The 25,682-nt window shown below is 57.2% G+C and overlaps 1 protein-coding gene across 1 annotated transcript; it reads left to right on the plus strand.

The window, feature by feature from the left end:
• The first annotated feature begins 1,010 nt into the window (after window positions 1-1,010).
• LOC141987140 (B-cell differentiation antigen CD72-like) lies at window positions 1,011-24,928 on the plus strand. The gene is made up of 8 exons (XM_074952203.1): window positions 1,011-1,241; window positions 1,327-1,425; window positions 8,958-9,047; window positions 10,264-10,683; window positions 11,432-11,574; window positions 17,214-17,314; window positions 23,305-23,496; window positions 24,664-24,928. The coding sequence occupies exons 1-7, from the start codon at window positions 1,157-1,159 to the stop codon at window positions 23,450-23,452; spliced, it is 1,086 nt and encodes a 361-aa protein (XP_074808304.1). The 5' UTR covers window positions 1,011-1,156; the 3' UTR covers window positions 23,453-23,496; window positions 24,664-24,928.
• The last annotated feature ends 754 nt before the right edge of the window (window positions 24,929-25,682 follow it).

Here is a 25,682-nt window from a genome sequence, read left to right on the forward strand (position 1 = left end):
CAGCCAGCGCCGTGGGCACAGCCGGTCCCTCCACAGCCGGCGCCGCGGACACCACCGGTTCCCCCACAGCCGGCGCCACGGACACAGCCGGTTCCCCCACAGCCGGCACCGCGGACACAGCCGGTCCCTCCACAGCCAGCACCGCTGACACAGCCGGTCCGAACACAGCCGGCGCCGTGGGCACAGCCGGTCCCTCCACAGCCGGCGCCGCGGACACCGCTGGTTCCTCTCCAGCCAGCACCGCTGACACAGCCGGTTCCTCCACAGCCAGCACCGCTGACACAGCCGGTCCGAACACAGCCGGCGCCGCGGACACCGCCGGTCCCTCCACAGCCGGCGCCGTGGGCACAGCCGGTCCCTCCACAGCCGGCGCCGCGGACACAGCCGGTCCCTCCACAGCCAGCACCGCTGACACAGCCGGTCCGAACACAGCCGGCACCGTGGGCACAGCCGGTCCCTCCACAGCCGGCGCCGCGGACACCGCTGGTTCCTCTCCAGCCAGCACCGCTGACACAGCCGGTCCCTCCACAGCCGGCGCCGCGGACACCGCTGGTTCCTCTCCAGCCAGCACCGCTGACACAGCCGGTTCCTCCACAGCCAGCACCGCTGACACAGCCGGTCCGAACACAGCCGGCGCCGCGGACACCGCCGGTCCCTCCACAGCCAGCGCCGCGGACACCGCCGGTTCCCGCACAGCCGGCGCCGCGGACACAGCCGGTTCCTCCACAGCCGGCGCCGCGGACACAGCTGGTTCCCCCACAGCCAGTGCCGCGGGCACAGCCGGTTCCTCCACAGCCGGCACCGCGGGCACAGCCGGTTCCCCCACAGCCGGCGCCGCGGACACAGCCGGTTCCTCCACAGCCGGCACCGCGGGCACAGCCGGTTCCCCCACAGCCGGCGCCGCGGGCACAGCCGGTTCCCCCACAGCCAGCGCCGCGGGCACAGCCGGTTCCCCCACAGCCAGCGCCGCGGGCACAGCCGGTTCCCCCACAGCCGGCGCCGCGGGCACAGCCAGTTCCTCCACAGCCGGCGCCGCGGGCACAGCCGGTTCCCCCACAGCCGGCGCCGCGGGCACAGCCTGTCCCTCTCCAGCCAGCACCGCGCAGGCACTGCCAGCCCCTCCCCAGCGAGCCCCGGAGCTGCAGCCGGCTCCCAGATGGCCCAGAGCGTCGTTTATGCCGACCTGAAGTTCGTGAAGGCCCCTGTGGGGAGCAGCGTGTGCTCCAGGTCGCGGGAGGCAGGTAAGAGCTGACCTGCCCCTGCGTGGTGCCGCCCCCTGCCCGGAGCCAGGCTGCAGACTAACCAGCGCCCTCTCCCTCCCTGCAGCGCCCGCAGACGAGGAGGAGGCAGAGCTCACCTACGAGAACATCCAGCTGGCCCAGCCTGGGGAGGTGAGGCGGGGGCAAGGGGCGGAGCAGAGCAAAGGTGAGTGTGTGGCTGTTCGCCCTGCCCCTAGCCCAGGGGTCCCGGGGGGAGCAAGCCGGGCAGGTGTCACGGAGTCCCTGGGTGATGCTCGGGAACTGCTCCCCATGAAGCCAGGCAGGACTCGGGGGAAGTCTCTCTGGGAGCAGCCTGTCTGCAGGACACACAGCTCAAAGGTTTCCACCTTCCTGGGTCTGACCTCGGAGCATTCAGCCTCCTCTGCCCCTCCCTGCACTTCCCACAGCGAGTCCGCCCAGGTGGGGTCCTGGGGAAGCCAGAGGGTCCTGCCCCCCAACTCTGCCGTCAGACATGACTCTCAGCCAGCCAGTAAAACAGAAGGTTTATTAGACGACAGGAACATGGTCTAACATAGAGCTTGTAGGTGCAGAGAACAGGACCCATAGAATCATAGAATATCAGGGTTGGAAGGGACCTCAGGAGGTCATCTAGTCCAACCCCCTGCTCAAAGCAGAACCGATCCCCAACTAAATCATCCCAGCCAGGGCTTTGTCAAGCCTGACCTTAAAAACTTCTAAGGAAGGAGATTCTACCACCTCCCTAGGTAACGCATTCCAGTGTTTCACCACCCTCCTAGTGAAATTTTTTTTCCTAATATCCAACCTAAACCTCCCCCACTGCAACTTGAGACCATACTCCTTGTCCTGTCCTCTTCTACCACTGAGAATAGTCTAGAACCATCCTCTCTGGAACCACCTCTCAGGTAGTTGAAAGCAGCTATCAAATCCCCCCTCATTCTTCTCTTCTGCAGACTAAACAATCCCAGTTCCCTCAGCCTCTCCTCATAAGTCATGTGTTCCAGGCCCCGAATCATTTTTGTTGCCCTTTGCTGGACTCTCTCCAATTTATCCACATCCTTCTTGTAGTGTGGGGCCCAAAACTGGACACAGTACTCCAGATGAGGCCTCACCAATGTCGAATAGAGGGGAAGGATCACGTCCCTCGATCTGCTCGCTATGCCCCTACTTATACATCCCAAAATGCCATTGGCCTTCTTGGCAACAAGGGCACACTGCTGACTCATATCCAGCTTCTCGTCCACTGTCACCCCTAGGTCCTTTTCCGCAGAACTGCTGCCTAGCCATTCGGTCCCTAGTCTGTAGCGGTGCATTGGGTTCTTCCGTCCTAAGTGCAGGACCCTGCACTTATCCTTATTGAACCTCATCAGGTTTCTTTTGGCCCAATCCTCCAATTTGTCTAGGTCCCTCTGTATCCTATCTCTGCCCTCCAGCGTATCTACCACTCCTCCCAGTTTAGTATCATCTGCAAATTTGCTGAGAGTGCAATCCACACCATCCTCCAGATCATTTATGACGATATTGAACAAAACCGGCCCCAGGACCGACCCCTGGGGCACTCCACTTGACACCGGCTGCCAACTAGACATGGAGCCATTGATCACTACCCGTTGAGCCCGACAATCTAGCCAACTTTCTATCCACCTTATAGTCCATTCATCCAGCCCATACTTCTTTAACTTGCTGGCAAGAATACTGTGGGAGACCGTGTCAAAAGCTTTGCTAAAGTCAAGAAACAATACATCCACTGCTTTCCCTTCATCCACAGAACCAGTCATCTCATCATAGAAGACGATTAGATTAGTCAGGCATGACCTACCCTTGGTGAATCCATGCTGACTGTTCCTGATCACTTTCCTCTCATGTAAGTGCTTCAGGATTGATTCCTTGAGGACCTGCTCCACGATTTTTCCGGGGACTGAGGTGAAGCTGACTGGCCTGTAGTTCCCAGGATCCTCCTTCTTCCCTTTTTTAAAGATGGGCACTACATTAGCCTTTTTCCAGTCGTCCAGGACTTTCCCCGATCGCCATGAGTTTTCAAAGATAATGGCCAATGGCTCTGCAATCACAGCCGCCAATTCCTTTAGCACTCTCGGATGCAACGCGTCCGGCCCCATGGACTTGTGCACGTCCAGCTTTTCTAAATAGTCCCGAACCACCTCTTTGTCCACAGAGGAATGGCCACCTCCTCCCCATGCTGTGCTGCCAAGCACAGCAGTCTGGGAGCTGACCTTCTTCGTGAAGACAGAGGCAAAAAAAGCATTGAGTACATTAGCTTTTTCCACATCCTCTGTCACTAGGATGCCTCCCTCATTCAGTAAGGGGCCCACACTTTCCTTGGCTTTCTTCTTGTTGCCAACATACCTGAAGAAACCCTTCTTGTTACTCCTGACATCTCTTGCTAGGTGCAGCTCCAGGTGCGATTTGGCCTTCCTGATTTCATTCCTACATGCCCGAGCAATATTTTTATACTCTTCCCTGGTCATATGTCCAAACTTCCACTTCTTGTAAGCTTCTTTTTTATGTTTAAGATCCACTAGGATTTCACCGTTAAACCAAGCTGGTCGCCTGCCATATTTACTATTCTTTCGACACATCGGGATGGTTTGTCCCTGTAACCTCAACAGGGATTCCTTGAAATACAGCCAGCTCTCCTGGACTCCTTTCCCTTTCATGTTAATCCCCCAGGGGATCCTACCCATCCATTCCCTGAGGGAGTTGAAGTCTGCTTTCCTGAAGTCCAGGGTCCGTATCCTGCTGCTTACCTTTCTTCCCTGTGTCAGGATCCTGAACTCAACCAACTCATGGTCACTGCCTCCCAGATTTCCGTCCACTTTTGCTTCGACTACTAATTCTTCCCTGTTTGTGAGCAGCAGGTCAAGAAGAGCTCTGCCCCTAGTTGGTTCCTCCAGCACTTGCACCAGGAAATTGTCCCCTACATTTTCCAAAAACTTCCTGGATTGTCTATGCACCGCTGTATTGCTCTCCCAGCAGATATCAGGAAAATTAAAGTCACCCATGAGAACCAGGGCGTGCGATCTAGTAGCTTCTGCGAGTTGCCGGAAGAAAGCCTCATCCACCTCATCCCCCTGGTCCGGTGGTCTATAGCAGACTCCCACCACTACGTCACTCTTGTTGCTCGCACTTCTAAACTTAATCCAGAGACACTCAGGTTTTTCTGCAGTTTCATACCGGAGCTCTGAGCAGTCATACTGCTCCCTTACATACAGTGCTACTCCCCCACCTTTTCTGCCCTGCCTGTCCTTCCTGAACAGTTTATACCCATCCATGACAGTACTCCAGTCATGTGAGTTATCCCACCAAGTCTCTGTTATTCCAATCACGTCATAATTCCCTGACATCACCAGGACCTCCAGTTCTCCCTGCTTGTTTCCAAGGCTTTGTGCATTTGTATATAAGCACTTGAGATAACTCGCTGATCGTCCCTCTTTCTCAGTATGAGGCAGGAGCCCTCCCCTCACAGACGTTCCTGCCTGTGCTTCCTCCCGGTATCCCGCTTTCCCACTTACCTCAGGGCTTTGGTCTCCTTCCCCCGGTGAACCTAGTTTAAAGCCCTCCTCACTAGGTTAGCCAGCCTGCTCACAAAGATGCTCTTCCCTCTCCTCGTAAGGTGGAGCCCGTCTCTGCCCAGCACTCCTCCTTCTTGGAACACCATCCCATGGTCAAAGAATCCAAAACCTTCTCTCCGACACCACCTGCGTAGCCATTCATTGACTTCCACGATTCGACGGTCTCTACCCCGGCCTTTTCCTTCAACGGGGAGGATGGACGAGAAGACCACTTGCGCCTCAAACTCCTTTATCCTTCTTCCCAGAGCCACGTCGTCTGCAGTGATCCGCTCAGGGTCATTCTTGGCAGTATCATTGGTGCCCACGTGGAGAAGCAGGAAGGGGTAGCGATCCGAGGGCTTGATGAGTCTCAGCAGTCTCTCCGTCACATCGCAAATCTTAGCCCCTGGCAAGCAGCAGACTTCTCGGTTTTCCCGGTCAGGGCGGCAGATAGATGACTCAGTCCCCCTGAGGAGAGAGTCCCCGACCACCACCACACGCCTCCTTCTCCTGGGAGCAGTGGTCGTGGAACCCCCAACCTCAGGACAGCGCATCTCATGCCTTCCAACCAGTGGAGTCTCCTTCTGCTTTCTCCCCCCAGACGTATCATCTGGTCCACTCTCCGCAATGGTACCTGTGGAGAGAACATGAAAGCGGTTAGTTACCTGTGTCCGTGTTGCTGGAACCCGGACATTCCCCCTTCTTCTTCTGGAGGTCACATGTTGCCAAGCTTCTTCACTGGCCTCTTGGCTCCGCTGTGCAACCTGCTCTAAATCTTTAGAGCTTTGTGCCCGTAGAAGCATATCCTGACTTTTGTCCAGGAAATCCTCAGATTCTTGTATGCAACGCAGGGTCGTTATCTGTTGCTCCAGACCTTCAATCTTCTCTTCCAATATGGAGACCAGCTTGCACTTTGTACAGACAAAGTCGCTTCTGTCCTCTGGAAGAAAGACAAACATGGCACATCCAGTGCAGGTCACAATAGCTGAACCCCCCCGCTTCCATATCACCTTCCTACTATGAGCTTCCTCAGAGAAGTTGGCAAGATATAAGCCTCACTGGGCTCACCCCAGGCGAACTCCCAGACAAACTCCTGCTGTGTGCTGCTCTGCTGTTCCCCGCTGCTCAGCTGGTTCACCGCCGCTCCTCAGCTGGGTCCAATTTTGGGGGCAGTGAGCCAGACAACCACATCTGCCCTTCACTCCATGTCCCCAGCCAGCCCCAAACTGAAACTCTCTCCAGCGCCCCCTCCTATGGGCTTTGTCCCTTTCCCGGGCCAGGAGGGCACCTGATTCCTTTGTTCTCCAACCCTTTAGCACTCACCTTGCAGGAGGGAAGGGCCCAGGCCATCAATTGCCAGGAAACAGGGTGTCGGCCATTCTCTGTGTCCAGACCCCTGCACACACCTGCCCTCTAGGGCTCTGCAATGATCATACACCCTTACCCCACCCCCTAGATACTTAAGAACTGCCTAGGGGAAACTGAGGCACCCCCACACGATTCAGAGGAAACATTAAGAACTGTCCCACTTCGTCACACCTTCATGATATTTAGCGGCTGTAGTGATAGTCAGCCGACAGGCCTGTCTCCTGTAAGACATTAGCGTCCGCAGGTAGCGTACGTCTTGAGGTCTATGAGCTTCGAAGAGATCAACGGCCCAACGGAAACCCCAAGTATTGGGGAGCTGAAAGTTGAGGGTTTAAGGGGAATTTCTGACCACAGGAACAACCAACCACCAGAGTGTCGTGGCAGTGAATCGAGGTCTCTGTAAGCGGAGTCAGAATGAGCTCTCCCCTGATATCTGGTGGTGAGCTGTGGAAAAGGCCTTCAGGGGCTGATCTCGTTTGCATGGGCACACCCACCCCGCCTAGCATGATGGGACTGCTTGCCCAAAGGTCACCTTGCCTGCTGTGGGATCCCCGGTCTCTTTGTTATTGGGGCAGGAGTAATAAAGTGTTGTTATCCTGGTTATTTGAATCCAGGACAGTAGAACTGTACTTGGCATTTTATGGCTGAGGGGCTCTCCCTCAACTGAGAAGCACTCACTAGGCAAGGGACATGGTTCCACAGGCCTGTGGCTTAGGAGAGGTAGTTGTATGTAGCTATAGCTGATGCTCAAATAAATTGGTTAGTCTAAGGTGCTACAAGTGTGCCTTTCTTTTTGCAAATACAGATTAACACGGCTGTTACTCTGAAACCTGTAGTTGTATGTGGTAGTCTGGTTTTGAAATGCTGCCCTCTTGTTTTTTTTTTTTACACTGTGTAATAATAGAGCTGATTCAGATAAGAGTCCTGTGAAATGCTGTTGAGCTGCAATCAGCGAGACCTGGGTTTAAGCGTGAGATCTGCTCTGGGCGAGTGATTCTAGTGTAAGAAGCTTATGCAGGTGTGCCAGCAGCGAGGCTCCTCTGCTAACAGCTGAACTCACTGAGAGCTGTGTTAAATGGGGGGTGGCCCTGAGGGCACATTGGTGAGTGGCTGGCGGAGAGGACTGGGGCAGGACCCCACACAGCAGTGAGGCAGTCGGCCCTGAGCAGCCGCGCGTGTAAGGTGCCTCCGTACCTTCCACCTGGGCTGGGAGGTGAACTCTGCAGATGAAGTTCTGAACTCTGGGGCTGCACTGACGAAGGACAGCGCCTGAGAGTTGGGTGACTTTTGGGTTGCTGGACTTAAGACCCTGAGAGGAAGAGGACGCTGCCCAACTCACTTGGGGGTGGGTCTTTTGCTCATGGGTTGTGTTATGAATCCTGTTGGTGGTGTTTCCCCAACATAATGCCGCATTGTTTCCCTCCTTTGTTAAAAGACGTTGGCTGCACTCAGACTCTGTGCTTGCGAGAGGGGAAGTTTTGCCTCTCAGAGGCGCCCAGGGGGTGGTGTGTAATTGTCCCAGGTCACTGGGTGGGGCTCGAGCCGGTTGCATTGTGTTATTGAAACGGAACCCCCAGATACTGAACCCGGCCCTTGTTGCTGCCAGCGCTGATGGGCGGAAGGGTTACACGTATAACAGGTGCATGAGCTACATCCGCACACACCTCATCACAGGCGGGCCATGGTAACGAATTGCCGTGTAGGATAACAAGGGCTGTGTCCTGTGTCCCCGCTGGCTGCAGAGCCCCTGGGGCGTGGAGCCCTACAGAGCTGCTGCGGCCGATGCTCGCTGGAGCCTCCTTTGGGGGTGCCCGGCTGGAGCTGCCTCTCCCTGCCGCTCGGAGGGGCTGGGGCCTGGGCCCTGCCGCTCACCCAGCTCTGAGTGGAGCTGTGAGCGCCCAGAGTAGCCAGCCAGGCACGAGGCCCCAGGCCCAGTGTTTGGAGCAGGCCGCCTGGCCACAGAGAGGAAATCCAGCGGCTGGTGGGGCATGCGTGGGGAGAGCCCACACAAGGGGCATGGAGCCCACTCACAGGAGCTCAGACCCCCCACGCAGCCCGCTCCGACACGGCCCCCATCAGGCTCCGAACGGGAGAGAACAGACTTCTTGGGCAGGGACGGACGCTATAGTGAACTGGCTCCTGTCTCCCCAGGAGGCTGGGCCAGGCCCCAGGCGATACCTGGCCCAGCACCGGGGACGGGCTTGGGGGGCTGCTGGGGCTCTTCTGTCTGTGGGATCCACGCCCAGCGGCTCAGGGATCAGGTTGGAATGACCCAGCAGCTGGGGTTAGCCCAGACCTGCCCACGGGGCGCTCCCCTGCACTCCAGCAGCTGGTGCTGGCCATGCCCCCAGGAGCCTGTCCCGGTCCCTGGGCAGGGTGTCCCTGTTCCTGGTGGGGATGGGGATGGGGGATTGTGGCTGGGTGAGGGCAGAGGCCCCAGCTGGGTGGGCAGAAGCACAGGGCAAAGCCTGGGTGCGTGGCCCACTGCACGGGCAGGGCTCCGGCGCCCACCCCACCAGGCTGCCAGCCACGCACTGTGGGGGAACTGGAGCCGGTAGCCTAAGCCCGGGCGGGTCGTGTCCCTGCAGCCCCACGGCACTGGGAGCTCTCCCCTGGCTCCCACTGCCCTCCTGGGGGGCTGAGCCCCATTCCCTGCGTGGCCGGAGGGGGGAGCTGGGCCGTGGGTTTGGGTTCCCAGGCACGCTGCCCTCTCGGGGGAAGGGGATGGGGGACCTGGTGCCCAGGGTTCCCACACGTTAACGCAGCTGGTTCTCTCCCGCAGAGCCCTGGTGGAGCACACGGTACCTGCCCCTCGGCTTGCTGGGGACCTGCCTCTTCCTCCTGGCCACCACCATCGGCCTGGGGGTTCGCTGTGAGTAGGAGACTCGGCCTGTGGGGGGCTTGTGGGGCCAGACACCCGGCCAGGGGAGAGAGGGAAGGAGCTGCATGTGGGGAGTGATGATGTGGGGGGCAGGGGCACCATGGGGGGGCTCAGGGTGACACAGGGCGCGGGCGGGGGGGTGAACCCGAGCAAAGGAGAGTTCTGGCTGCAGCTCAGGAAACCTCCCCAGCAGCAACACGGATCCAGCCATGGGGGGCCCTGTCCGGGGCATCTGGGGGCCCAGTCCCGGGGAAGACTGGGGCCCTGTTACCAGGGAGATGTGGGGGGCCCTGTCCCAGGGCAGGTGGGGGCTCTGTTACCAGGGAGATGTGGGGGGGCCCTGTTCCGGGGCAGTCGGGGGCCCTGTTACCAGGGAGATGTGGGGGGCCCTGTCCCAGGGCAGGTGGGGGCTCTGTTACCAGGAAGATGTGGGGGGACCCTGTTCCGGGGAAGACTGGGGCCCTGTTACCAGGGAGATGTGGGGGGCCCTGTCCCAGGGCAGGTGGGGGCTCTGTTACCAGGGAGATGTGGGGGGGTCCTGTTCCGGGGCAGTCGGGGGCCCTGTTACCAGGGAGATGTGGGGGGCCCTGTCCCAGGGCAGGTGGGGGCTCTGTTACCAGGGAGATGTGGGGGGCCCTGTCAGGGAATCCTCTCTGGGGAGGGGCCCATGGAGGGAGGGGCGGGGCCCTGTTTCTTGGGCCCTCTACCCACTGCCCGCCTGGCGCCCGCCCACCAGCACAGATGCTGCTGGGGCCAGTCAGCGCATGGCGGGGCTGACACTACCCCAGCTCCGCTGGCCAGGGGCTGTAGGGCACAGGCGGGTCCCTGGCAGGGCCAGGAAAGGCTGCTGGGCTGGCACTCGGCTGGCCCTGGCTGGCTGCCTGCAGGGCGCTCTGCCCGGCCCTCGCTGGCCGGCGCCCGGGGCCCCTCGCTGTGGGTTCGGAGGCTGCCCGCTGGCTGCAGCCCCCACTCGCCTCCCAGCTGTTTGAACCGCCTCGGCCCAGCGTTCCTGAGTCTCCGTCACCGCTGCTGGAGGCTCTGGCATTACGGGGCTGTTCTCCACGGTCGGGAGGGTCCCTGTCCCCCTGGGGCCCTGCTGGGGTGGATGAGTGAGCCCACTTCTCGAGTCGCCCTCCCGGCCCCGCCCCGCCCTGCTGGCACGTGCGCCCCTGCGTCCGGCCAGGCTCACGCTGTCTGTCCCCTGCAGACTGGCAGGTTTCCCAGCATCTGCAGCAGGCGTCCCGAGCGCACGAGGCTGAGAGCAGCCGCCTCTCCCAGCAAGTCAGCACCAAGGGGGCGACCCTGGCGCAGACGGCCAGGGAGCTGGGGCAGGCCAGGCAGGAGCTGGAGCAGGCCAGGCGGGAGCTGGGGCAGGCGAGGCAGGAGCTGGAGCAGGCCAGGCAGGAGCTGGAGCAGGCCAGGCGGGAGCTGGAGCAGGCCAGGCGGGAGCTGGAGCTGATGCGGCAGGAGGAGAACAGCAGCCAGGAGCAGCTGCGACAGCAGGAGGCCGCGTTAGAGGGAACGAAGGAGGAGCTGGCGAGGGTACAGGAGGAGAAGAGAGAAATTAAAGAGAAGCTGAACCAAACGGAGAGCGCCCTGTCCAGCATCCACTCCTGCGAGCAGACAGGTACTGCCTTCCCGGGGCGGGGGTCACTAGGGCACCCCACCCCCCAGCAGGGGCACCAGGGCCATGCTGCAGCAAGTGGCTCTGGTCATTCAGGAGGGGCAGCTCTTCCCCCAGGCAGCGCTGGCCCCCAGGTCTGCATGGTGCAGGGGAGTGTGTGCGCCATCGCAGACAGCCTGGGGCCTCCCCAACGGGCAGAGCGGGGCACGGGGAGGAGGCGGCTGCCAGGTGACAAGGGCAGCGAGTCGCTGTCTGCTCACGCGGAACAAGGAGCTCTGTCAGAACGAGGGAAACAGCCCGATCCCTAGAAGGGCTCAGTCTGTCTGCGCATCACTGCCCAGCCCTCCGGCCAGAGCTGTAACGGAGCAGTGCCCACGTCCTCACGGTGGCTGAACCCACAGAGCCACAGCGGAGTTGGCTGGGGCTGACTGTCATGGTACTGGAGGGTTCACACCTTTGGAAGGGTCAGTCAGGGGCTGCAGGACACATTGGGAAGGCTGGGAGCTCCCCTGAACCCCATGAACAGTTCACTTGTATCTGAGCCTGGGACTCAGCTCCCAGCCTGCCCCAAACCCTTGGGGAACCCCCCCTCCCCCCAGCTCAGAGCAGCTCCTGGAGCAGCCTTCAGTCTGGGGGAGTGTGAGCCCCTGGGGAGGGACCAGGCCTTCTTTGTACAGCCCTGGGCATGAGCCCTTTAATTGCACACAGGGCCAGGACAACCTCTGAGCTTCTCACCACCTCTTCTCTCCAGGCTGCTGCCCGGCGCAGTGGGTGTTGTACAGAGGAAAGTGCTTGTTCGTCTCGAAGAAGAAGGTGAATTGGCAGAAAAGTAAAGAAGAATGTGAATTGAACTCTGCTCGGCTTCTTATCACCAAATACTGGTGGACAATGCCGGTACGGTACATGCACGGCCGGTGTGACCACAGCCAGAACACTGTGTAAAGAGCGGGTGTCTCCAGGCTGGGGGGTGTTGGCAAATAGGCAGGGGCTCAGAGAAGAGCAATGGCAATGATCCAGGGGCTGGAGGGATCGATTTATGGGGGAGGCTAAAAGAGCTGAATTGGTCTAGCTGGGCTCTGTGACCAGCGTTGGGGTGGGGGAGGTTATGGGAACAGGGACAAATATTTATAGAGCCCAAAGCAGGAGAGGATCTATACAGAGAGTGAGAAAGGGGGTAAAACTCAGAGAAATTAGGAAAGGAATAACGGGAGCCCTGCCATTCAGCTCTTTCATACCACTTCCACTTTCACTGTCCATGGAATCTAAACTAGTATTAATTAGCTTGCTTTACAGCATCCACAGTGCACCGGGCGCTTCGTAGCACGCACAGAAAGACGCGGCCCCTGCTTTAAACAGCTTCCAGTCTAAAGCCCCAGCCTTGCAAGACACTGCACTAGCGCAGCCCCTGGTACCTGCAGGGGCCGCAGTGAGATTTTCAACACAGTCCCCCGACATTCTCATCAGCGAAGTAGGGACGTGCAGGCCAGATGAAATCCCTACAGAGCGGGTGCACAACTGGCTGAAAGTCTGTTCTCAGAGTATGTCAATGGTTTGCTGTCAGACTGGGAGGACATATCCAGTGGGTCCCAAAGGGGTCTGTCTTGGGTCCTGTACTAGTAAATAATTTCATTAATGACTTGGATAATGGAGTGCAGAATATGCTTATAAAGTTTGCAGATGACACGGAGTTGGGAGGGATTGTTAGTGCTTTGGAAGACAGGATTAGAATTCAAAACAACCCTGACAAATTGGAGAATTGGTCTGAAATCAGCAAGATGAAATTCAATAAAGACAAGTGCAAAATATGACACTTAGGAAGGAAAAATCAAACTCACAGCTACAAAAAGGGGACTAACTGGCTGGGTGGTCATGCTGCTGTAAAGGATCCAGGGGTTGGAGTGGATCAGAATCTGAGCTAGCATCTGTCATGCAGTCCCAGTCCCGGTGCTCTAAATGAAGTCAGCCAGGATTCTGGAGCAGCGACTCCCCTCAGGGCACCCTCACCAGGGCAAGGAGCCTGCTTGATTTCCGTGCCTCCTGGGTCTGACCTCGGAGCATTCAGCCCCCTGGTCACCCCGGGAGCTCCTTGCAGTGAGTCTCCCTGGACGGGACCCCTGGGGAGCCTCACCCCTCCCCCAAAGGGCCCTGCCCCCCACTCCGCAGCCAGCAGTGACCCAGCCAGCATGTGACACAGATGGGTTATTAGGCGTGGGGAACCCAGCATATCATAGAATCATAGAAGATCAGGGTTGGAAAGGACCTCAGGAGGTCCTCTAGTCCAGCCCCCTGCTCAAAGCAGGACCAATCCCCACTAGGAGGGTGGTGTCAAGCTGGGCCTTAAAAACTTCTAAGGAAGGAGATTCCATCACCTCCCTAGGTAACGCATTCCAGTGTTTCACCACCCTCCTAGTGGGGATTGGTCCTGCTTTGAGCAGGGGGCTGGACTAGAGGACCTCCTGAGGTCCCTTCCCTCAGGTAGTTGAAAGCAGCTATCAAATCCCCCCTCATTCTTCTCTTCCGCAGACTAAACAATCCCAGTTCCCTCAGCCTCTCCTCACAAGTCATGTGTTCCAGCCCCCTAATCATTTTTGTTGCCCTCCACTGGAATCTTTCCAATTTTTCCACATCCTTCTTGTAGTGTGGGGCCCAAAACTGGACACAGTACTCCAGATGAGGCCTCACCAATGTTGAATAGAGGGGAACGATCACGTCCCTCGATCTGCTGGCAATGCCCCTACGTATACATCCCAAAATGCCATTGCCTTCTTGGCAACAAGGGCACACTGTTGACTCATATCCAGCGTAGAGCAGAGCTTGTTAGTTCAGAAACCAGGAACATTCAGCGAAGTCCATCTTGGGGGGCTCCAGATCCCAGGGCTCCCCCCAACTCCCCCAGAGTCCCAAACCAGGAGACTGACCAGCTCGCAGCAGCCCAGCCTCTGTCAGGTCCAGCCGCCCCCCTCCGGGCTTTGTCTCTTTCCTGGGCAAACAGGTCACCTCTGTCTTTGTTCTCCAACACCTCCAGCTGGCTTCTTGCAGGAGACAGGCTTTGGCCATCAGCAGCCAGGATACAGAGTGTTGGCCATTCTCTGGCCCAGGCAGCCAGTCAGTGTCACACCTGCCCTTCAGGGGTCTCTGCAACAATCGCACACTCTGATCCCACCACCTAGATAGTTGAGTAACACATGGAGAAACTGAGGCACACACAGTATCCAGAGAAAACATTAAGAACATTCCCACTTCGTCACAGAAACGTGATGCCATTGCAAAAAAGACAAATGGCACGCTGGGGTGTGTTAACAGGAGTGTTGTATGTAAGACACGGGGGAAGTAATTGTCCTGTTGTACTTGGCACTGGCAAGGCAACAGGTAGGAAATGCCAGAATTAAGGTTGCCTGTGCTACCTTAATTCGCCCCCTGGTGCATATGCCTTAGGATACAGCATTTAATTACATGGCCACAGGCTATTGTTCCCCCATGACCCCTGCCTCATTCAGGGCACAAGATGGACCTGTTCCCTGGATGTTTCTTTTATCCTCCTGTCAAGGCTGATTCCCCACTCTGGCACTCCGAGTGCAGAAGGTGGGGGCCCGCAAGGATTTTAAAAATTAATACTGGCCACTCCAGGCTTGTATTAAACTCCCAAGGTTACAGCTTCTCTCTGACCTTGGCTTGGTAAACGCTGCCACCACCCAAATGCAAAATGCCTTTTGGAACCCAGGCAGACGCACTTGGGAATTCCTCCCTGTGGGGTGCCCTCAAGCCCTTTCACACACCCCGCTTCCCCCCCTTCCCCAGGGGAAGAGCTGAGAAAGAAAACAAAGGAAATTAACTGTTGCCACCAGCTAATCAAACAACATGTGCACAAACCTCTTAGGACCCCAAAACTCCAATCCTGTTCTTAAAAAAAAGGTAAATTTTATTAAAAACAAAAAAGAAAGAAAATCCATCTGGAACTTAGGTTTTGGCTAGATTTTAAAAGAGCAATTCCAAAACTTAAGCGCCCAAAATAGCTTTCTTGGGGTTTCAGCTTAAAGGTTACAAGCAAACAAAAGCATTTGAGGATAGCACAGAGGCCACTAGCCATAAGAAATAAACAGAAATAAACCTAATCGCATCTTTCTAAACATTCCTGATCTGCTTACACATTTGGGGGTTCCAAATAAATAATTCTAGGTATGAGCTGATGATCTGTGATCACACCTGGCTTAAAGCTTCTCACAGCATAACTGCTCCCTGTTCCCCTTTTTCCCGGAGAATAACAGAGACAAAGGGGAAGTTTTTTAAAAAAGTTCTAGCTTCTCTTTTGGTCAGGTGCCCACTCCCTTTCCTTTACCTGGAGGACTTTGTTAACCCTTTACAGGTAAAGCAAGCAGAGAACAACCATCAAGAGGGACTTTATAGCTACTGGCTGGCTGGGTGTCCATAAAAGGGAGCTACCCCCCTTCATTTATCACAGCTCCTCATTCAAGGTGTGGCCCCTGCCTTATTCACTGCGCACTATTCAAACCCTGCTCTGAACACCAAATTACTGCTTTCCCCATGGGCTTCTCCATGGGATGATCAGGAGTTCAGTGTTAAGCTGCAGGTGAGACATCGAGGAGGAGATGTCCCCGAGCCTGGCTGAGATGTGGGATTGGAGGGAGGAGACAAGGCAGGAGCAGGAGGCAAATTTGTGAGTGGCTGTGGAAATGAGGACACCCAGAGCGGGGGTGAGTGGAGGGAGAAGAGGAGGGGGCTGAGCCTTGGGGACCTGACACAGCTCATGGCTGATGGTGCATCTGGGCTGATGAGCAGGGAGAAAGGGCTCATTACCTTGGGGAGAAGTAGCCCCTCTCCATGCAGTGGGGCAGTACACTCTGACTGGGGCAGCTGGGGCCAGGCAGGGTAAATGCAGCTCTCCCAGCTTCTGCAGCAGCAAACTCCTCCGCTATAGCCATAGAGCGCTGGGCTGGTCCGGGCCTGCAGGCCTGTTGTATTGATTTAGAGGGAGTGTAGCAGCCCAAAGAGTCAAAGGTGTTAACACGACCCTGTCACTGTCCAGCATTGAACAGTTTTAAACAACGTTCAGGGTTTGGTCTACAGAGACCTCGGCCTGCTGAGTGCCCCGGCAAACACCCCATTCAACAGCCTCTTAACCTTTCATTAAAGATACAGAAGAGAAGGCAAAACAGTTAAAGCCTTTGGAATTAAAGTATTACGTAAGGCTTGCATTTGAACAACATCCCTTGTTCCCTTTCCCTTCAGCTGGAGAGAGTTTTTAAAAAGAACCTGCCCCCCTTTTGACAGTCTCTAGATGGTATCAAAGATGGTGATAACTGTCCTTCTGGGGAGAGGAGAAGACGTTAGCTGAGATGGGCTAGCGCTGCTGTTAAAGTCCAGTCCTGTTTCCTAAAAGACAAAACAAGACAAACACCCAAAAGGGGAGAGAAGAGAACAGCAAAGAGAGAAAATGCAGCTTCTCTCTCTGGTGCTGACTCTCACATGCAGCCTCACTGCTGGAGAGACTCAGGCCCAGCATAAGGTCTGATCGGCCAGTCTGAGACCTGAAAAACTCGTACCACCATTGGGCTGGTTAGGGCATTGCATTCCTCTGCCTCCCTGGTCACAGGCTCACAGCCTTGCTGCAAAATGTACAGTCTTGGCTGGCTACCCAGACTCTTATGAGACAGAAGTCAAAAGGAGAAGGACAGGGGAGGGAAGAAATAAGGTGGGGAAGGAAAGGGACGCCCAAGGGAGATGGAGAGATGAAGTCTCACATCCCAAGTGGTGTTCAGGACTTAGCCAGAGCTGGTGTCCTCTGGGTCCCTCTCTCTGGTCCGGTCTGGTCAGGACAGGACATCTCTCAGGGTCCGAATGATGGTCCCAGGAGATGGGGTGAAGGGCAGCCAGGATGGTGAAGCTGGCTCCAGTAGGCAATTTGTCTCCCAAAGTCTCCTTCTTTAAGGATGCCAAAGGGAGTAGTGGGTAGAACAGCCCCTGCCCTCCTTGTTTTGTCCACCAATTAGACCCAATTTCTGACACACCAATTTTGGCTCCTTGACTTCGGTCCCACACGTCAGTTGTTTATCAGGCAAGGCCTTAACGCAATCCTTGAGTTACACCAGGGGGCCTTTTTGTTTGGACTAATTCAGTCTGTCTCCTTTTTCCACATTTTCCCATCCCATTTCTTGTCCTGGGGTATTGTGACATCTTAGGAACCGTCGCCCACTTTTCACAGCTGAGCTCACACTTCGGGGAAACTCGTAGGCCCAGTTAGCACAGCCGATCCCAGCAGGGAAAGTACCCAGGGCCTCTCATTTCTGGTGGGCTGGGGTGAGTGGGATCCAGTACGATGGATAACCAATAGCAGGGCGCGCTGGGAGGATGCTGTTCGCCGCCCCACACCTGGCTAGCTGGGTAACCCCACTTCTGGAGCAATGTGATCGTGCTCATGGAAACATCCTTTTCTTCACCAGCTAATCCTCTCCCTGCAGTTCTCTGCTTCTTCACAGCAGTCACCTGAATGCAGGGGTGAATTCTTTTCTTCCTAGAATTTTCTGAAAAACACTGACGTCCCATACTGGATTGGACTAGTCCGGAATAAGGAATCACAGTGGCAGTGGAAGTGGGTTGATAACTCACCCTTTAAACCGTAAGTATCATATTTATTTCTTAAGCTAGATGCTCCATTTGCTAACCAGTGGCACCATCCAAAAGAAACATGCACTTTAGTAACTGTAACTAAAGCCACTGACTAAAGTGCGCTGGAAGGGTTAGAAGTGGTTTCCCCGAAATGGAACCAACGGGCCTGCAGTTCCTCATGTGGACCCTTTGCCAGAGGGGAATATTTAAAGCAACACCATGTACTTGAAAGCTGCAAAATAACGAGTTTCAAGCAGTTTCAAGTCCTCTGAGTAAATTCTTTATCGGTAGTGCCCCAGCGTAAGTCAGGTGGTTCCTGGGAGGGCAAGGGGCAAAACCACAGAGCAAATGAGTGTAAAACACAAATCCAGATGTCAGGAACGTACTGAACAGCGCTGGCAGGGAACGTGAAGAGGAGACATTTCTTAATTGTCTCTGACCCAATGCTGGGAATCCGGCTAACAAGCCAGAGGAATTGGAAATTCTCATTGATGAGAAGAAATGAGGTATTATTGTCATCACTGAGGCCTGGCGGGATGAGTCACAGGACGGGGATGTTAAACTCACTGGTTACAGCCTCTTTAGGAAGGTTTGGGGGGGGGGCACTCTGCATGAAAGGCAGCATCACCTGTTTTAGAGGTGTTGCTAACTCAGAAGTGCAGGATCATGCCTATGGATGAATGTGCTAAAAAAGCCCAGCGGGTGCACGGGTGGGGTCTGTTACAGACACCAAATCAAACCGGAGAACAGAATGGGATACTCACTAACCTCTTGTCTGTGACGTGGGAAGAAAACCTGTGTTATGAGGGACTTCAGTCTGGGAGAGGTGTGGGAGGTCTCACGACCTGATCACATTCAGTGTGGGCACACAGAGGACAGTCCCAACCAGTAATTTATTCATAGACCAGAAGGGACCACGATGTTTATCTAGCCTGACATCCGTCACACACAGGCCAGAGCGCTGCTCCCCAAAGATGCACTAAAACATATCTTCTGGAAAGCTATCTGACCTCGATTTAAAGACTCCAAGCCATGGAGACACCACCACCTCCCATGGTGAGCTGTTCTGGTGGTTAATCACCCTCACAGCTAGGAAACAGCATCTTATTTCAAGGATGAATTTGTCCAACTCCAACTTCCAGCCATTGGACCTTGTTATGGCTTTGTCTGCTAGCCTGAAAGGCCCCTTGGTGTCAGCTCTCTTTTCCATGTGTCAGAACCTAGACACTGAGACGGTGTCACCTCTCAACCTTGTCTTTGATAAACGGATTAGATTGGGCTTCTTAAACCTCACATCATATATCTTGTTTTCCATCCTCTGGGTCATTTTTGTGACCCGCCTCTGAACATTCTTTGGTATTTGGCATGCGGACACCAGGACTGGACACGGTATTCTAGTATCGCCTCTGTACGCAGCATGGTCAGGCTAAGATCACTTCCTTATTTCTACTGAAAGTCCCTTTTTTATACACCCAAGGAGCACATTAGCCCTTTTGGCCACAGCCTAGCACTCACGGCTCAGGTTGAGGCCACACAAAGTCCTTTTGTGAGTCGCTGCTTCCCAAGACAAAGTCTCATGTCCTGTAGAAATAACCAGTGTTCTTGGTTCCCAGATGCACTGCCATGCATTTGGCTGTATTAAGTCACGTTTTGTCGGATTGTGACTATTTAGCCAGCCCATATAGATGACTGTGACAGTCTCCTGTCTTCCTCATTACTCACCACCCCACCAACCTTTGTGTCACCTGCATAATTACCAGCCAAGATTTTATATCATGATCTAGATTCTTGATAATATTGAAGTGTTGGACCAGGAACCGATCTTTGGGAGACCCCACTAGAAATGGCCCCGCTCATTGGGAACAAAGACATTTTGCAACCTCCCAGTTTTTAATCCATCTAACATGTGCCCTATTAGTTCCATTTGTAAACCTTTTGCCAGGTGGAGCCAGCAGCAACCAGGGCTGGGTTCAATATCTGGGGGTTCCTTTCCACCTATCCAACACAAAACCGGCTCGAGCCCCCACCCAGTGACCTGGGACAATTACATCCCCACCCCTGAGCACCTCGAGAGGCAAAACTTCTCCTATCACAAACTCTGAGGCTGAGTGTAGGAAAGAAACTTTTAATGAAAGGAAAAAGTCACCTGACATTAATTAGGGAAAATGCCACAAACAAGATTCATAAACACAAACTGTGAGCAGGACGCCCAGCCCACAGTGCGTGGGGCAGAGCTTCCGCCTCGTGTTCTTGAGATCTACAACCAACAGTTCCTTTTCTGTGCCCCCCTCTGCTCCCTCACCACACCCCACTCACAGGGGTTGTCCTGGGTCAGTGAGGACCCAGCGTTCAGAGGCGCAGCTGTGGGAGTTCCCCTCCCACCCGGGGGAGAAGGCACCTGGCTTGCTCCGGCCTCTGAGCACTTGCTCTGTCTTGCTGCCCTGCCAGCCGCGGTTCCTCTGGCCAACCCGCTCGCTGCTCGGCCAGCCACTCGCTGCTCCAGTGCACCCTGTCATCTTCCACTGCCTCCTGCCTTCTGCTGGGACCTCGGCAGGTCCGTCCCTTGAGGCTCCCCCAGCTCTCAGGAACTGTCAGCTTTTGGGGGGGGGGAACTGCCTTGCTGAAGCAGGCTGGGCAGAAACGCTGCCCCCCACAAGTGATGTCAGTGCTAGTGAGCACGTAACAAAAGACGCCGCACTCAGCTGTATCTGTGAACAGTGGGGAGGGGCAGGTCAAACTGTACCTGGGACCCATAAGTATCATCCACACCTCCTAGCAGGGACACCTGTCCCCACCCCTCTTACTTTCACAGGGGAGGGCTCTGGCATTCGAGCCCCTGGCTTAGCAAGCTCCTTTCAGTTGAGGGCGACCCCCTCAATCAGGACAGGCTCAGCACGGTTCGGCTGCCCTTTAGTCATACAATAAAGGTAACATGGATAACACCGTTTCACTCCCCCCTGCAGTCAGGAGTGAAGTGATTTGTATCCCAACACCAGCCAGCGTTGGTCACTTTGGGCAGCACCGTGCTGAATGCTGGATACCGACGCCGAGTGGGTGTGTTCATGTAAATACAGTCTGGTCCTGAAACCTTTTCCCCTCCCCAGCTAGCTGTCAGGGGAGAGCTCTTTCAGACCCTGCTTACACCTATACTGCAAGTTTTTAAATCAAAATACCATGTGGTACTAAGTCAACTGCCTTGGAGAAATCCAAGTCACTGTACCTTGATCACGCTGTACCTTGATCACGCTGTACCTTGATCACGCTGTACCTTGATGAACACAGCTACTTTTATCACACTGTATCTTTACCAGCCAGACCTGTAACCCTGTAAAAAGGGCTTGTCAAGCCTGACCTTCCATGAAACCATGCCGACTGAGGTTTATAAGGCCCGGCTTGACAAAGCCCTGGCTGGGATGATTTAGTTGGGGTTGGTGCGCCCCTTCGCAGCTGGGCAGCGAGTGGTAGGATCGCTGCTTCTCACACCCCCTGTTGACAACTACTGTGGCCCTGCAGTGGTCTCTTTCTTCCCATGACTCAGCCCTCTGGCTGGGTCACATTTAGCCCCACCTCTTCTGCGGTAACAAAGTCCCACAGAAACAAATATACACTCCCTCCGCCCCATCTGTCACCCTCCATTCTGGGCCCACTGCTCCATAGACCCTTTTCCCAGGGCTTCGAGTCATCCACCCCCCTTCTCAGGGACCTTCACGACTCCTGCCCCATGGCTAGTGGAGGAGCCCAGGCCTGCCCCCTACACCGGGCTCCAGCCAAGGGACCTAGGCCGGGCAGTCAGGGGTCACTCCACCAGACTCCTTGCTCCCACCTCCCTGCACTTCTTCCTCACCCTGCAAGAGCCTGGCTGTCCCCCAGGTCTCCTCACTCCCCACTCCCCGGAGAGGGACTGTGAAGCTCCCCCGGCAGCCCTCCCGCTGCAACCACCCTCTGTTTCTAGCACCCCCTGCTGGGTTTCCTCACTACCTGGCCATGGCCCATCCTCCCGGTGTACCCAGGTGGGTTACTGGTCTCTCAGGCCCACATCAGCCTTTTCAGCACCTGTGGGGTAGTCCCCTGTCTTCCACTGGTTTTTTTTAAAATGTTTTGTGGCTGCTGTCACAGCTCCATTTAAGCAGGATGTTTTTTGACCAGAGTAACTTCATGTTTGTGAAATCGTGGCATTTGGGACATCCGGTGGGATGGCCTTGAACAATTCCAGTTCTTGTTAACGCTACTGTCGTGGGGCAAGTCCATCCCATCACAGCTACCCAACTGTCAACAGGTGTGCCCAGTCAGCCATGCCAACAATTGCTTTAAGCTTTGGGAAACTGGCCCTTGAACTGGACAGTGAGTGTTGAGTTTCAGTAACTCTTGGAACACTGGGGAACTCCCAGAAGGAAGCCAACGTTGCTGGAACAGTGTGTCCAGTTCTGCTGTTCACCGGTCAAGAAGGACGTTGATAATTGGAGAGGGTTCAGAGAAGAGCCACGACAATGAGTAAGCGTTTGGAAAACCTGCCTTACAGTGAGAGACGCAAAGAGCTCAGTCTAGTTAACTTAACAAGGAGAAGGTACATGTGATTCCCATGCAGGTACAGGTGATTAGTCTATCAGTACCTGCATGGGGAACACGTATTTAATACTGGGTTCTTCAGAGCAAGATCTAACATGATCCATTGGGTGGAAGTTGAAGCTAGACACATTCAGATTGGAAATAAGGTGTACATTTTTGATAGTGAGAGTAATTAACCCATTGGAGCAAGTTACCAATGGCCATGGTGGATTCTCCATCACTGGCCATGTTTAACTCAAGATGGGATCTTTTTCTAAGAGATCTGCTCTGGGAATTATTTCAGGGCAGGTCTCTAGCCTGTGCTGTGCAGGGGGTCAGGCCAGTCCTAGGGCCTGCGCTGTGCAGGGGGTCAGGCTGGTCCTAGGGCCCGTGCTGTGCAGGGGGTCAGACTGGTCCTAGGGCCCGTGCTGTGCAGGGGGTCAGACCGGTCCTAGGGCCTGTGCTGTGCAGGGGGGTCAGGCCGGTCCTAGGGCCTGTGCTGTGCAGGGGGGTCAGGCCGGTCCTAGGGCCTGTGCTGTGCAGGGGGGTCAGGCCGGTCCTAGGGCCTGTGCTGTGCAGGGGGGTCAGGCCGGTCCTAGGGCCCGTGCTGTGCAGGGGATCAGGTCGGTCCTAGGGCCCGTGCTGTGCAGGGGGTCAGACTAGATTTGCACAGTGGTCCCTTCTGGCCCGGGAATCCATGAAGCTGAGTATGGAGAGGCAGAGCTGAGTCACCGCAGAGCCGGGGGCAGAAGCAGCACGACTGGACCAGGGTGGACAGGGAGACGAGCCCTGTGCCAAGCCCACCGAGAGGGGCAGAGGGGCAGGAGAGGCTGAAGGGAGCCGGCAGAAGCAGCAGCAGGCAGGGGAGGTGTGAATGCCCAGGGGGGACAGGATTCCAAGGCAGAAGCTCAGCTGTGACCAGAGCAGCCAGGGCCAGGAACCCTTGACAGCCAAAGGTTAGGTGCTGAGTGACTTTAGGCTCCTCCAGGGCTCAGCGGCAGCCGAGGGGGGATTTTCTGCAGCGCAGGGTGCCTAGGCCTGGGACTTGCGTGTCTTTGTGGATCTGGGCCCAGGGCACCTACATACAGAGCAGATTTCTGGTGGCAGGCGGCTCCTCAATCTCGCGGCAGACGAGAGCAGAGCAAGCCCCAGTGGCTGAAAGACGAAGAGAGACAAAAATCAGACAGGAAATAAGGCAGAAAATCGGGCGGGGAATTAACCAGTGGAACAACTCACCCAGGCACGCGGCGGAGTCTCCATCCCCCGGGTTTCCGTGCCGAGTGGGTGTCGCTTTCGCTGAAGGAGGGGCTCCTGGCTGGGCTGCGGCTGTCGCTGGGTGAAGCGACTCTGGCCTTGAAATCGATGGTGACCTGGCCTTAGTGCGCCAGGGTGGCAGAGCTGACAGCCAGCGTAGGGCGGGTCGGGCCGTCTCAGCAATGCCCCTTCTCTTTCCAGAGACTGGAGCTACCCGAGTTACAGCTTTTCGTCATGTGGAGCAATAAGAAATGGCGTCATAAACAGGGACCCGTGCTACGATCTAAAGCCATGGATCTGTGAGAAGGCACCCAGCCAGCCCAGCCCAGCCAGACGCTGGTTTCCTTAGAGTCCCTGGAGGGACAATCGGTGAGAGCCCTACCGGACAGTCCTGTGAGTCTGCAGCACCATCCCCGTATTGGGGACATCTCGGGAAAGGTCCACATCTGCAGGGCGGGGCTGGGGGGCAGGGCACACGGGGGGCAGGGGAGTGGTGGGTTTGCAGGGCGGGGATGGGGGGCAGGGCACACGGGGGGGGCGGGGAAGTGGTGGGTATGCAGGGCGGGGCTGGGGGGCAGGGCACACGGGGGCATGGGAGTGGTGGGTTTGCAGGGCGGTGCTGGGGGGGCTGGGCACACGGGGGACAGGGGCGCGGGGGGTTTTCAGGGTGGTGCTGGGGGGTAGGGCACATGGGGGGCAGGGGAGCGGTGGCTTTGCAGGGTGGTGCTGGGGGGTAGGGCACACGGGGGCAGGGGAGTGGTGGGTTTGCAGGGCAGGGCTGGGGGGCAGGGCACACAGGGGGGGCGGGGAAGCGGTGGGTTTGCAGGGCGGGGTTGGGGGGCAGGGCACTCGGGGGGCAGGGGAGTGGTGGGTTTGCAGGGCGGTGATGAGAGGCAGGGCACGAGGGGAGCAGTGGGTATGCAGGGCGGGGCTGGGGGGCAGGGTACACGGGGGCAGGGGAGCGGGGTGTTTGCAGGGCAGTGCTGGGGGGGCAGGGCACACGGGGGGCAGGGGCGCGGGGGATTTTCAGGGTGGTGCTGGGGGGTAGGGCACATGGGGGGCAGGGGAGCGGTGGGTTTGCAGGGTGGTACTGGGGGGCAGGGCACTCGGGGGGCAGGGGAGTGGTGGGTTTTCAGGGTGGTGCTGCGGGGCAGGGCACACAGGTTAGCTGTGAGTTCAGTGGGTTGTGCTGGGGTAACGGGGGGCCCAGCGAGCGTGCCTGTCCCCCTCCTCCCTGTGGTGCAGATCCAGGGCTCAGTATAACCGAGGATGTTTCTGAACTAAAGCACCAGCCAGGCTCCCCTGTGGGCTCCGGGCACCAGTCGGGTCGATTCGCGTCGCCCTGGGCATGCCCCAAATCAGCCGCCCCTGAGCCCAAACTCACCCCGTTCCCCAGGCCGTGCAGAGCCACAGAATCAGGCCCCCCACCCTGGCTGTACGAGGGGCAGAGGCCAGGCCTAGCTGGCACTGCCATTGCATCCGTCGGGGTCTCAGGCCTGCCCCAGCCGGGGGCGGGGGACTGACCCCCCGGCCCAGCTCACCCTGGCTGTTCCCTTACAGCTCCCGCTGCGCCAGGCTCGGCTCCTGTGTCGTCTTCCTGCCCTGCTCCCAGTGCCGAGGACACAGCACCCGAGGGCCGGCCCCACCAGCATCGCCTGCTCCACACTCAGCCTTGCCCCCTGCCTGGGGGGCAGGGCCCCTGCTCCGGCCTGGAGCCCGGCCTCACCCCCGGCAGGTGCCAGCTCGTGCATTGGGCAGGGCAGGGTGCTCGCAGCAAAGGGCTGGGGGCGTCATGCCCAGGAAAAGAGCTGCCGGCCATCAGCACACAGCCAGCCCCCTTCCCGCACATGGGGCTGGGTTCCATGGGGGCGAGTGGCCACTAAATGCCCCAGTGGGGCAGGCTCCGGGGAGGGGCGCCCAGAGCTCTCCCCACGGCTGCCGACACCTGCCAGCAGGGCAGGAGCAGGGAGCTGCGCTCTGCCCCACAGATCCTCCTGCAGCCCCTGGCTGTGGGCATGGGCCCATGCAGGGCAAGCGGCCTGCCCCTTTCTAACGGTGGCGGGCTCCCACGCAGGCCGGGTCACTCGTGCGGGGTGATTTCTGCTGCCCACAGCCCGGCGTGGCTGGGGTTGGGGCGCTGCCCGGCCGCTGGGGCTGCAGAGCAGTGACCCAGAGCACCCAGGGCTGGTCCCAGGCCCAGCTGTGCCCGGGGGTGTCAGCGCCGGGCCTGGGGCACAGCCCTCGCCGCCCCGCCTTCCGCACCCGGCGTTTGATGGGTCAGCGGGGCAAGGGCTGGGTGAGCCCAACACGGCCCCCCCGGTCCTGCCCCCGGCCTTCAGAGACACAACACGCCCCCCCCCGCCCCCCCGGCCTTCAGAGACACAACACGTCCCCCCCCCACGCCCCCCCGGCCTTCAGAGACACAACACGCCCCCGCCACACCCCCCCGGCCTTCAGAGACACAACACGCCCCCCCGGCCTTCAGAGACACAACACACACACCCCACGCGCCCCCGGCCTTCAGAGACACAACACGCCCCCCCCCCACACCCCTCCTGGCTTCAGAGACACAACACGTC

Source organism: Natator depressus, chromosome 5 (assembly GCF_965152275.1).
Source record: "Natator depressus isolate rNatDep1 chromosome 5, rNatDep2.hap1, whole genome shotgun sequence".
NCBI classification, from domain to species: domain Eukaryota; kingdom Metazoa; phylum Chordata; order Testudines; family Cheloniidae; genus Natator; species Natator depressus.